We start from the raw sequence: 12,088 nt of genomic DNA on the forward strand, positions 1-12,088 counted from the left end.
AGAACTCAGGAGGCAAAGGCAGGAAGGTGGATCTGAGTTCAAGGCCAGCATTGTGTACTCCAGGCCAGTCAACATCACAGAGTGAGACTGTCTCAAACAACAAACCTAACTTACTAGAACAGACAAATTTTATGGCAGTGGGTTGAGCAGAAATGTCCTCAATATGGCCCCTCAAATACAAGCACACACCTTTAACACCAGCACTTGAAGATCTGTGAGGTCTAAGCCAGACAGGGATATATATATATATATATATATATATATATATATATATATATATATATTATATATTCATAAAGATCCTGTCTTAAACCAAAATACTCGATGTCTATCATTTAAAAAATGCAAATTAAAGTCATAGTGTTTGTATAACATTTATTAGTTCATCTTTTGTGTCATAGGACATGCTGAGTGACTTTTCACCTAAATACACAATTAAAAAAAATAAGTGCCCAAATCAATACATGAGCCTCACGTGGTAGCACGCACCTGCCATCCCATTAACTCAAGGACAGTCTAGCCTAGTTGGCAAGACTATCTCCAAGCAAGCAAGCAAACAAGCAAGCAAGCCAGCCAGCAACAAAATCATTCTTTAAAACAATCATCCTATAAAATCATCCAAGCTGGCACGCACACTCTGGAAGGAAAAGTATTTGCATAGCAAAAAGCATTCAGTCTATAATTTCAATCTAATTAATAAATTCATTAATAAAATAACTACAAGGCACAGTGCGCTTCTACTCAGAAGACTGGTTCCAGGTGTTCTTGGATACCCAGTCCATAGACACACAGCCTGAACAGCAAAATTCATGCAGCCACATTATTAGCATCCTTTGAACACCGACACAATGCAAACACTACCTAAAAAAGTTGTCAGGACCAAGACGAAAAGTCTGAACATGTTCTGTGCGGTGTTCTCCCTAGATGTATGTGTCATGAGGGGTGGGGGGGGTCTGTCAACAGGGAGAGCACCAGTTTGCTTTGGAATTCCTAAGTTCAGGCTTTTCCAGAGATGCTAGCAAAGCAAGGAACCGAATGCAGTTAGGAGCTGGAGTGGCACCCGGCGGTGGTGGCGCACACCTTTAATCCCAGCACTCTGAGCTCAAGGCCAGCCTGATCGACAGAGTGAGTTCCAAGACAGCCAGGGCTACACAGAGAAACCCTGTCTCAAAAAAAAAAAAACAAAAAAAACAAAAAAAAAACCAAAACAAAAGGGCTCGAGAGATGTCTCAGAGGTTAAGAGCACTGACTTCTCTTCCAAAGGTCCTGAGTTCAATTCCCAGCAATCACATGATGGTTCACAACCATCTATAATGAGATCTAGTCCCCTCTTCTGGTGTGCAGACAAAACTGCGTAATAAAGAATAAAGCTTTTTTAAAAAGAAAACATTGATTAATCCAAAGCTCTGAAAAGATAGGAATGTTTTAATCTTTAAAAAAACAAAAACAAACCGAAGAAGTAGCTGGAGTGGTTTAGCTCTGGTAACCCGCATAGGCATAGTAATCTACATTCCAGGGGTTCAAGCTGAGATATTCCTGATCAGGCTGACCATACTGTAAGCAGAAGATGTCTTTCCCCAGGAGGTAAGATGGAGACAGTTTCTGGAGAACAGCTTCGCTGAACTGGTAGGTTAGTTTCCTGCGGATTTTGATGATCTCCCCTGTCCTGGCATAGTTTCTCAGGGCTCTGGCCATCTTCTGGTAAGTCATGGGTTTTCGGTTGCCTTTTCGCTTCCCCCAAAGCTCAGCCAGCTTTTCTTTGTTTTTTGAGATAAACTGAAAGACGCCTTTGGTTCTGTCGACCCACTGGATGCAAGACGCCATCTCCGAGTTGCACAGAGATTCAAAAAGGTATTCGAACAGCCGGAGCTTCCTCCTGCCTGCGATGGAGGGAAAGAAAGAGGAGACATCAAACCCTTTACGTCTGGCCCTAGAAGGTCCCAGGGAAGGACTTCCCAGATATGGAAGCTTCCATGAGCCAACTTCACTCACTGCTTTAGGAAGGCAGTTACCACCAGACCAGAAAGATCTGTGGGCCTCTTAAAGTTTGTGCCAGATCTAAATGATGTGGAAATGGTTAAAAGTTCTTTACTGTCCTCCGGAAAAAGAAAGCCTGGGGCCCTTCATCTAGAGATTCACTTGAAGGCGGTCTTTCTTCCCAGTTAAATTTCGACCACTGGTTTCCCATTATGACACATACAAGGAAACAGAGTTGGTCCAGGTGTTAGAACACTTGTTGAGTTGCAGAGAAGACTCAGGTTCGAGTCCCAGCACCCACATAGGGCAGCCTCACAGCCATCTTTAATTGGTTCCAGTACTCTTAAATGCCATCATCTCTCGGCCCTCAAAGTAATATTAAGGGAATTATTAGCCCAGACGTGCAGGCTAGCACTGGAGCTGTAAAATGTCCTGAAAATATTGCAAAAAAAACAAAACAAAACCAAAAAAATAACTGGAGTAGAAATGCCTCCCCCCCCAAAAAAATCTTCATGCCATTGTTCATGAGCAATGGCGAAGGACATTTTCAATTATAAAGTCAAGTGCTAGTGGTATCTCAAAACGAATAGGTAGGGAAATTTAGAGGATTTCTGTGGATTGTGTGATGCAATAGAATTCTTGAAATTAAAGCGACAAACCACTTCATGACATCCGAACTAGCTTTTGTAGGCCATATCCACTGGATCTATCAGTAGCTAAAGAAAAACAAAAAGCAACAACAACAAACTCTTGACTACATACAATGTTCCCCTTGAGAAATCAGCGTAGTTTACTCCCAAAGTGCTTGTATTATCTTGGGTCTATGACCTGCGAAGCTGTCCTCTGAACGTGACATGGCTGTTGAACACCGTCAACTCGCCGCAGCTGTGGCTACCTGCCTGAGACCCACACAAAACTGAGACTTGCCTACACTCTAGCACAGTTAGGGAGAGTCATGTGGAGATCCACACTGGTAGTCCTTGGCTACTGGGTGTGGGGTGGCAGCGCCATTTTTCTTCCAGAGTGTAACCATCAGTAAAGTTCCTGTGATCCAATTAATAACCCAGCACCCTTGGAGTGGGTCACTTCTTGCTGTTTTAGCAGATTTTTCCTTGGGATAGAGTCTAACATGTAACCCTGGCTTGCTTCGAACTTCCAATCATTCTGCCTCCGTGCTGGACCTACAAGTATGTGTTACCATGTTCAGCTACAAGATATATAATATAATATACGATATATTATATTATTTCTGAACTCCTTCTAGCAATATGCCTATAATCTTAGCACTCAGGACACGGAGGTAGGATCTCAAGTTTAAAGACATCTTGGCCTACTAGTGAGTTCCAGGCCAGCCTGGACTACATGATGAAAGAAAGGAAAACTCCAAACCCATGTATAACAGCATCCCTTGTACCATGTGAGGGGTGTCATGGCCATGTACCTTTTCCTCCCTTTTGCTGGAAGATGGAGGCTTGTACCAGCTGGCTTTCAGTTATGTTCTGCAGAGATTGATGGAAACTTTCTTCCGAATACAAGTCCGCAGAACCATTCTGCACACACAAGACAGCAGGATGTTAAGTGGGAGTTTGTCCCATGCCTCTCACCCCACCCCCTCATCAGTGATTGCAGACCAATGTGCAAAGCGAAAGATTCTAAACATCTGGATTCTCAGAGTGCCACCTCTGCTACAGCCAGATAGCTCTCGGGGATGATCAAACGATTCGGAGCGTACCAAGGGATAGAAGTTAACATTTGACTCCTCCTGCCATGAGGAAGAGGCGATTGCTCCTCTTCTAACAGTGCCAGGACCAAGAAGCCTAAGGCCAGAGCAGTGCCGGCAAGTAACTGAGGCAGGAGGACCGCTTTGAGTTTAAGGAGATTGGAGGCCCCAATGAAACAGTCAAAAGATTAGGGTGTCAGCATGAAGAGAAGTTGGGCTTTCGTTCCTGGCTTGAGTGTCTACCTGGGCAAGGGGACCAAGAGACAAGAGGAAGGCGTTCTTACCATTCCATGTGACAAAGATGTGTCTGTGTCTATTGGTTAACTAGACACAATGGAAGGGCTTTGTGTCTATTGGTTAACTAGACACAATGGAAGGGCTGGGCTTGAACCATCTCATCTCTCCATTGTCAGGCCAGACAATCCCAACTAGAAGCTATACTCTGCAGGCTAGGCATTAAGAAAGTAAAGTTGCCAGATTGAGCCCCAGACAGCCCATATGTTTTGCAGGCAATCCTAAAAGAATAAGAGATTAAAGTTGGAAACCCTCTTTAAAGAAATGGTTTATGGGGCTGGAGATGTAGCAGTTAGTAAAAGTGCTTGCCTCGAGCCTTGGGTTTGACTCCCAGCATCAAATAGATAGGGAGTGGTTGTACATAGAAGAAAATAAACGGAGAGGAAGAAAAAGAAATCACAAGAAGATGCAACAAGGCCCCATTTACACCCGGAGATAAAGGATGTCAGGCGTAACATACGTGACTGAAGATGAAGGAGAACTGAGCTTTTCAGTTAGACCCACCAGATTAAAGCTGCCTATAAAATACCTATATAAATAAATACCTATATAAACCTGACTACTATTCTTCTCAAAAAAAAATAAAATGACAAAATTGCAGGAAAATGGACAGACTTGGTATGTATAATATTAAGGTCACACAATCTCAGAAAAAAAAGCCTAAACACGCTCCCTCATGCGTTGATTCTAGCGTGCGTATATACACATACATGTGTCTACATATACGTAAAGAGATGTCCATGTAGGTACGATATTACATGTAGAAAGGGGAACAAGAAAGGGTGATGCAGGTAATGGATGACTCATGAAAGAGGATTTTTTTAAAAAAGATTTATTATGTACATACGATGTTCTGTCTACATGTATCCCTGCATACCAGAAGAGGGCGCCAGATCTCATTACAGATGGCTGTGAGCCACCATGTGGTTGCTGGGAGTAAACTCAGGACCTCTGGAAGAGAGAGCGGTGCTCTTAACCTCTGAGCCACCTCTCCAGCCCCATGAAAGAGGTAATTGCTTTTCTAGTTCTAACCCTGCTGTGGATTTTTCACTTTTAAATGTCCCCTAGGGTGGCATTGTCCAGGGCTGGGCCAGGGCCTCCGGGCCCTGTGAGAAGAGAAAGGAAAACAGCAAAACACAAACAAATAAACAAAGACAAGGAATGCCACAGCCTTGAGAGCAGAGGAGGAAAAAAATGTGCGGCTAAAACGGGAATGAGCTATTCCCAGGCACTGCCATAGAATAAGACTCTGCCACCAGTTGACCATACAACGAACAGATGTCTGTGGTGGAAGTCTCGCCCAGGAGAACATGTTCTGTTTGTCCCTTCCGTCTAGCAAGGGCACCAGGTGACTGTGCTAGCGTTTTCAGGACTTTTTAGGACTAGCTTCTTCTGCTCTCCGCATCTGATCTAAGGTTCTCCTAGCTCTCTGCTGCTGCTGGCGAGCTCGCTCTTCCATTCGTGCTTGCTTTAAACGTGATAAACCCAAAGCACGGCTGTGCCGAGAGCAAGGCTGTGCCGAGCAGTTGGTCCCATGCACCGTACTCACGGTTACACTTCTCCAGTTAGAGGTAGGTTCTGAGTGCAAAAATCCGCAGCAACTGGGGCTGTCTCTGATGTGGTGAGGATAGTGGTTAACGAAAGTCATGTAGTTTTTGTGATCTAAAAAAGCAGAACAAAGACATTTCATTTCATGAGTCCAAGTTTACAAGCACACATTTGGGTTTTGGTTTCGTTTGGTTTCTGGTTTTTCAAGACAGGGTTTTTCTGTAGCTTTGGAGCCTGTCCTGGAACTAGCTCTTGTAGACCAGGCTGGCCTCGAACTCAGAGATCCGCCTACCTCTCTGCCTCCCAAGTGCCGGGATTAAGGCATGTGCCAACACTGCCCAGCTCAAGCACACATTTGTTTACACACACACAAATGTGCACGAGCACACACACACACACACACACACACACAGAGGTATGGAAGTGGCTCAAGGTGACACATATTCTATTGATTGCTTGCTGCTACATAGCTCATTTGCCTTGTGAAGATATATTTCCATGTACCACACTGTTCAACTGTTTTTTTCAGTCTTGTAATTCCCTGTGATACTATATATAATAAACTCAATAGATTATATATTGCATCTTATGTAGGTCAAAGAATAAGACCGACTATAGAATAAATGAAGAAGGATAAAAATCTGTATTCTTCCACACAGACTCTTGGATGAGTGGAAGACCTGAGAGACATAGCAATTAAGAAGCTTTTTCTGGGCTGGGGAGGTGACCCAATGAACAAGGCACTTGCCATGTAAATGTAAAGACCAGAGTTCAAGTCCCCAGAACCCAGGTCAAGCTGAGTGCATAAAGACATGTATGTATGTGTGTATGTATCTTGCCCAGTGTTTCTGTGGCAAGATGAGAGGGAGTCAGGAGAGTCCCCCAAAAGTTCTCAGGCCAGCTAGCCTGGCATATACATGCTATTGAGACTCTGATTCAAACACAGGGGAGACAAGGATGGTACCCAAGGTTGTTCCCCGACTCCTACACTCTAATGATGGCCCAGATAACATACATACATATACACATATACAATATACCATACACAATACACCATACATATACAAAGTACACCATACACAATACACCATACGTATATACAGTACACCATATACATGTACATTTGCACATACACAATACACCATATGCATATATTCATGCACAATATACATATATACATATACAGAACACCATACACATACACAATACACCATAAACATACACATTTATACGTACACAATACACCATACACATATACATTTACACATACACAATACACCATACACACACATTTTAAACAAAAAGCTTTTCATGGAAAGGCAAAATGATATAAGCACATGGTGAGCCAGCCTTATGCTTGTTCTTGGTCTTATTGAGACAGAGTCGAGCTATGATGATCAGGCTGCCCTCAAAACAATGAGCCCTTTGCTTCAGTTCCACGCCGCTTTAAGATTATTTCATGTATCCAAGTGTTTTACCTGTATGTATGTCTGCGGATCACTTGCAGGTGTACACGCGTGTGGGTACACGTGCGTGTGAACCTCAGATATCATCCCTCAACTGCCTTGTTTTTTGACACAGGGTCTCTCACTGGCCTAGAACTCAATAAGGGTATTCTGGCTAGCTAGGGAGCCCCAGGGAAAGCCCCCTTTTGTAAGTACCAAAAACACAAGTCTAGTAGGCTTCCTTCCATGCCTTTATGCTTACAGACGTATGTGACCAACTAGCCACACATGCCAAGAGATGAGGAAATGACCGTTTTTACCTGGAGGATATTGAAGTTCTCCAACTGAATGCTGTGTCAACACTTCAAATGCATCTTCAAACGCTTGACCCAGCCTATCTTGTTCAATGCAAGTCTGTGGAAACAATGGAGAAATTCAGGGGTTCTGACATTATTAATAAAGTATTATTTTGCGTTTTGCTAGAGCTCCAGCCTCAGCATAACGGGCAGAGCAGACCGGCTATGTTTTCATCGCAGAATGCTGTTCTTTGTAGTGTCGAATGCTTCTTGGGCACTCCCTACAAAACGTCCATAGCCACAATCAGTTGTGTCTCAGATGTGAGCCAGCTTCCTAGTTTAGTATTTAAAGCACTGGCCTTCAGTCTGGTGCTCACAAACAATATTTATCTTAAAGAATAAAATATTATATGGTAAGATTATATAATTCCGCATAGCATAAAATTTTATAAAGCATAAATAAAAATTTCAGCTTCCTAGTTTAGTATTTGAAGCATTGGCCTTTCAGTCTGGTGCTCACCAAAAATATTTATCTTATAGAATAAAACACTATACGGCAAGATTATGTAATTCCACATAGTATAAAATTTTATAAAGCATAAATAAAAAATTGGGTTCAATTCTGGGCACCACATAAACAGAACATGGTAGCACATATCTATAATCCCAGCACTTAGGAAGCTGAGGCAGAATGATCAGTAGTATTTTAGGGTCATCCCTGGCAACATATGGCCAACCTGGGATACATGAAACCCTGTCTCAAAAAGAAAGAAATCTTAGTTTCAATACTGAAGAGTAAAGGCAAACAAACAAACAAAACAGCTCACCATGGTTCCTTAATTGTCTTGGGTTGAGGAGGCAGCCTGGTGATAGACTAGCCTGCGTGCCTGCTTGTACAAACTCTGGGTTCAATAACAAGTTCTAGCGCGGAAGAAAAAGACCAATTAAATAAAAGGACAATTCCGAATAGGTTTACCATCCATCAATTGTTTATTTTTGTCTTTTGCTTTTTTTTTTTTTTTTTTTTTTTTGAGACATTGTCTTAGTCTGTACTCCAGGCTGGCTTCCAATTCATAGCAATCCTCCTGCCTCGGCCTCTTGAGTGCTGGGATTACAGGTTTGAGATTTTGAGATTTAACCTTAAAAGTAATTTTTTTTAACTTTTTCAAGACAGGGTTTCTCTGTAGCTTTTTTGAGCCTGTCCTAGAACTCGCTCTGTAGACCCGGCTAACCTCAAACACAGAGACCCATCCACCTGTCTCTGCCTTCCAAGTGCTGGGGTTAAAGGCGTGCGCCACCACTACCCGGCTTAACAAAGGTTTTCATTTGATTCTAAATGAACAGTGCAGAATGCCATCATCTGAACTCATTCTTGGGAACAAATTTTCTTTCCACAAGATTTCCTACAAATGCTTCACTTTTCTGTCATTACACGTATGTGTATTGTGTGTGTGAACATTTATGTGTGTCTGCTCATGCATGCTTGTGTTGATGCTAAGTGCCTTCCCTCCGTCATTCTTCACCTTACACGCTAAAACAGGACCTTCCATTGGAGCCCCAGAACTTGCTGGCTGGGTCAAGTTGGCCAGTTTGTGCTGACTCATCCTGCAAGTGCTGGGATTACCAGGAAGCCACTACACCCAGGCCAACTGCCCTAGTTTGATTTCTATTGCTGTGATAAAATGCCGTGACCAAAACAATTTGAGAGGAAAGAGTTCTGCTATGCCACTGTCCACGGCTGAGGGGTGTCAGAGCAGGGACTCAAGGCAGGCACTAAAGCAGAGGCTACGGAGAAATGCTGTGTACTGCCTTGCTAGGCCTGCTTTCTTACACAACTCAGGATTGCCTGCCCAGGGGGTGGCACTACCCAAAGGTCAGAGGCCTCGCAGTCATTTACGAAAGTGCTCTACACAGTGGTGGTGGTGGTGGTGGTGCATGCCTTCAGTCCCAGCCAGCACTTGGGAGGCAGAGGCAGGCAAGATCTGAGTTCAAGGCCAGCGTGGCCTATAGAGCGATTTCCAGAGACAGAGAAATCCTGTCTCAAAAAAAAAAAAAAAAAGAAAAGAAAGAAAGAAAAAGAAAATTAAGAAATGCGCCAACAAGGAACTAACTAACTAGCACATCAGTATTTTTTCCAGTTCTGGTGACCCAGGTGTTGATCCTCCTCTGTTCACAGAGCAAGCAGATTTACCTGCAGAGCTCAGCTCAGCTCCTAGACATCCTGCTCTGTGGAAAGGATGGAGAACACTGGAGGAACAGGAACATACTGGAGAATCCCAAGTATTTAAATACTTCCAAAGCTACAGAGAAACCCTGTCCAAAAACCAAACCAAACAAACAAAAAAAGCAATTACTTAAATTCTTAAATATTTAAGCAAACTGGGCTTGGAGGGGCAAACCTGTTTCCCTACTGTAATACTAGCTCTCAAAAAGCTAAATCAGGAAGACTAGCTCGGTTTGGAGTTTGTTGCCAGCCTGGGCTATGAGAGACTATCTGAACTCACCCCCAAATGCTTTCCATTTAAAAATTTTGAAATTCAATTTTTTTACCTTAGCAACTCCGCCCTGCTTTTTCCTTTAGAAAAGAAATAAACCTCTTTGCCTTGAGATCATCTATTGGGCCAGCATGGCAGCCAGTGTAGAATGCCCATGCTTAGAAACCAGAGGACATCGGCTTCTAGGGGTCAGAAGTTGTGTTTTGGTTTTTTTTGGTTTTTTGTTGTTTTTTTGTTTTTGCCTCGAGAATTCCCCAAAACCCCGGTTGTCAGATAAATGCCTTAAGTGCTCCCTACTTGCGTGATTTGCCTAATGGTGTAACAGGCACAGAAGATAAAGGTGTGGAAATCTGGCACAGGGTTTCTTCTCTGTGTTGTAGCCTTGGCTGTCAGGAGCTCACTCTCTCTAGACCATGCTGCTGGCCTTGATCTCAGAGATCTGCCTGCCTCTGCCTCCCAAGGGCTGAAATTAAAGGCATGTGCCACCACAGCCTGGCAATGTTTTTAACTTAATAGCGATATAATAACAATTCAATACCAAGTAATACAGTGATCGCACAACATTCAGCATCAAGTCACTTAAAAGAAAACATAAGGCCAAGTGGTGGCTGGTGGCGTACACCACACGCCTTCAATCACAACACTTGGTAGGAAGAGGCAGGGAGATCTCTGTGAGTTCGAGCCCAGCCTGGTCTACAGAGTGAGCTCCAGGAGAGCCAAGGATACCCAGAGAAACCCTGACTCAAAAAAAAAAAAAAGAAAAGAAAAGAAAGAAAACATAAGAACATTCATAAATCCAGTCTGGGCTGTTTTATCCGTTTTGGTGGTCTGTCTGTCTGCTCTTTGGTGGCAGTGGCTAGGGAGCCTGGGCTAGGCTCACACTCACTCTGTAATCCACAGTCTTAAACATAAACCTTAAGCTAAAATCAGTCCTGTCAGCTTCCCGAATGAGATTTTAGCCATACACTAGCCCACCCATCAAATGAACATTCTCACTGTTAGGTATTTTAAAAGAGCCATCCTTGACTTCGGCAATCATGACCTCACACATCAGTGCTAACACTCACTGTATTTTGAACTAAATATTCAGAGGTGCCTGGAGTAGAAACAGGCTCTACTCTAAGCCTCCAAAGCAAGGTTTCTCCGAACGGTAAGTAAAGGAGCCTAAGCGGTTGCGCTCAAGTGTGTGTGTTGAAGATGCAGTTTCTGAGCTGGATCCGGATTCCCTCAAGCTTGGGTTTCCATTGCTAGTTAGTGCCAGCGCCTGTCACAAATAGCGAACACAAAGGAAAGAAGAAAAAAGAAAGAAGAGAGAAGAAAGAAGAAGAAGAAGAAGAAGAAGAAGAAGAAGAAGAAGAAGAAGAAGAAGAAGAAGAAGAAGAAGAAGAAGAAGAAGAAGCAGCAGCAGCAGCAGCAGCAGCAGCAGCAGCTTTACTGGCCACAGAACTATAGCAATCACCTTAGTTACTTCTTGCAACTGAACAGACAAGAGGACAATTACCCACGAAACATCCATCCAAAGGAGAGACTGCAGCAATTAATACAAAGGGCTTGGAGACACGTAAACTGAGCACTCACCAGAAAGACACGCTTCCACCCGTCATGAAGTTGAGACTCAGTCATTAATGACACAATCAAGAGCACACTGGCAGAGTTGCAATAAATACTTAGTTTTAAGGAAGTGCTGCAAAGGGGATTTCTTTTAAAAGATACAGTGCCTACATAATTCCATTTCTTGGTGTGGCCAGTAAGATGTCAGGGGCTATTATTTTGAAGGGACATGCAATAGCTTGCATTCTTTGGGTCCAAGCATTAGAATCAAACTCAAGTTGTGCCCCCCCCTCATTCTCCCACCCCCATCCCCATTCAACTTCTCTGTTCTGCTTAGCCTATCCAGAAACCTCTGACCTATATGTCTCATTCCCTCCACTTAAAAAAAAAAATGTATCTTCATCCTAGTTTGGGACTTCATGATCTCTTTCTTCTCTAGACTGAAGAGCCTGCCCTGGCCTCTCCTAATGTACCTCCCCAAGCTAAGCCCCAGGAACCCTGAGCCTTCATTGCAACCTCCCCTCAAGACTTAAAGCCCCAGCCCCAGCTTCCCAGCTTTTCCTGACCAGCCTAAGCCTTAGCTCTCACAGTTCATTCAAGAGGGGGTAAAATCTGGCAAAGACACTCATTGCCAAGCCTGATGACCTGAATTCTATACCGGAACCAGAACGGGACACCTTCAGAGAGTCGTAAAAGCTGGTTGTGGTGTCACACTTACCCAGCACTCAGTAAGCAGAGGCAGGAGGATCACCGAGAGTTTAA

The 12,088-nt window shown here is 43.4% G+C and overlaps 1 protein-coding gene across 1 annotated transcript; it reads right to left on the reverse strand.

The window, feature by feature from the left end:
• Window positions 1–1,332: 1,332 nt before the first annotated feature.
• Window positions 1,333–11,417, reverse strand: Spic (Spi-C transcription factor). The gene is made up of 6 exons (XM_038315027.1): window positions 11,354–11,417; window positions 8,108–8,201; window positions 7,305–7,398; window positions 5,541–5,653; window positions 3,419–3,527; window positions 1,333–1,880 (listed from the first exon to the last, which is right to left on the reverse strand). Exons 2-6 carry the CDS (start codon window positions 8,108–8,110, stop codon window positions 1,474–1,476), a joined length of 726 nt encoding a protein of 241 aa, XP_038170955.1. The 5' UTR covers window positions 8,111–8,201; window positions 11,354–11,417; the 3' UTR covers window positions 1,333–1,473.
• Between the last annotated feature and the right edge of the window lie 671 nt (window positions 11,418–12,088).

The sequence above is a fragment of the Arvicola amphibius genome, chromosome 17, assembly GCF_903992535.2.
Source record: "Arvicola amphibius chromosome 17, mArvAmp1.2, whole genome shotgun sequence".
Taxonomy (NCBI): domain Eukaryota; kingdom Metazoa; phylum Chordata; class Mammalia; order Rodentia; family Cricetidae; genus Arvicola; species Arvicola amphibius.

Coding starts and splice junctions, on each gene's coding strand:
- Spic (XM_038315027.1), bottom strand. Junction 3,528..5,540: donor CTAACTGGAGAAGTGTAACC/GTGAGTACGGTG, acceptor TTGTGTGTGCAG/AATGGTTCTGCGGACTTGTA. Junction 1,881..3,418: donor CCAGCAAAAGGGAGGAAAAG/GTACATGGCCAT, acceptor CCTCCATCGCAG/GCAGGAGGAAGCTCCGGCTG.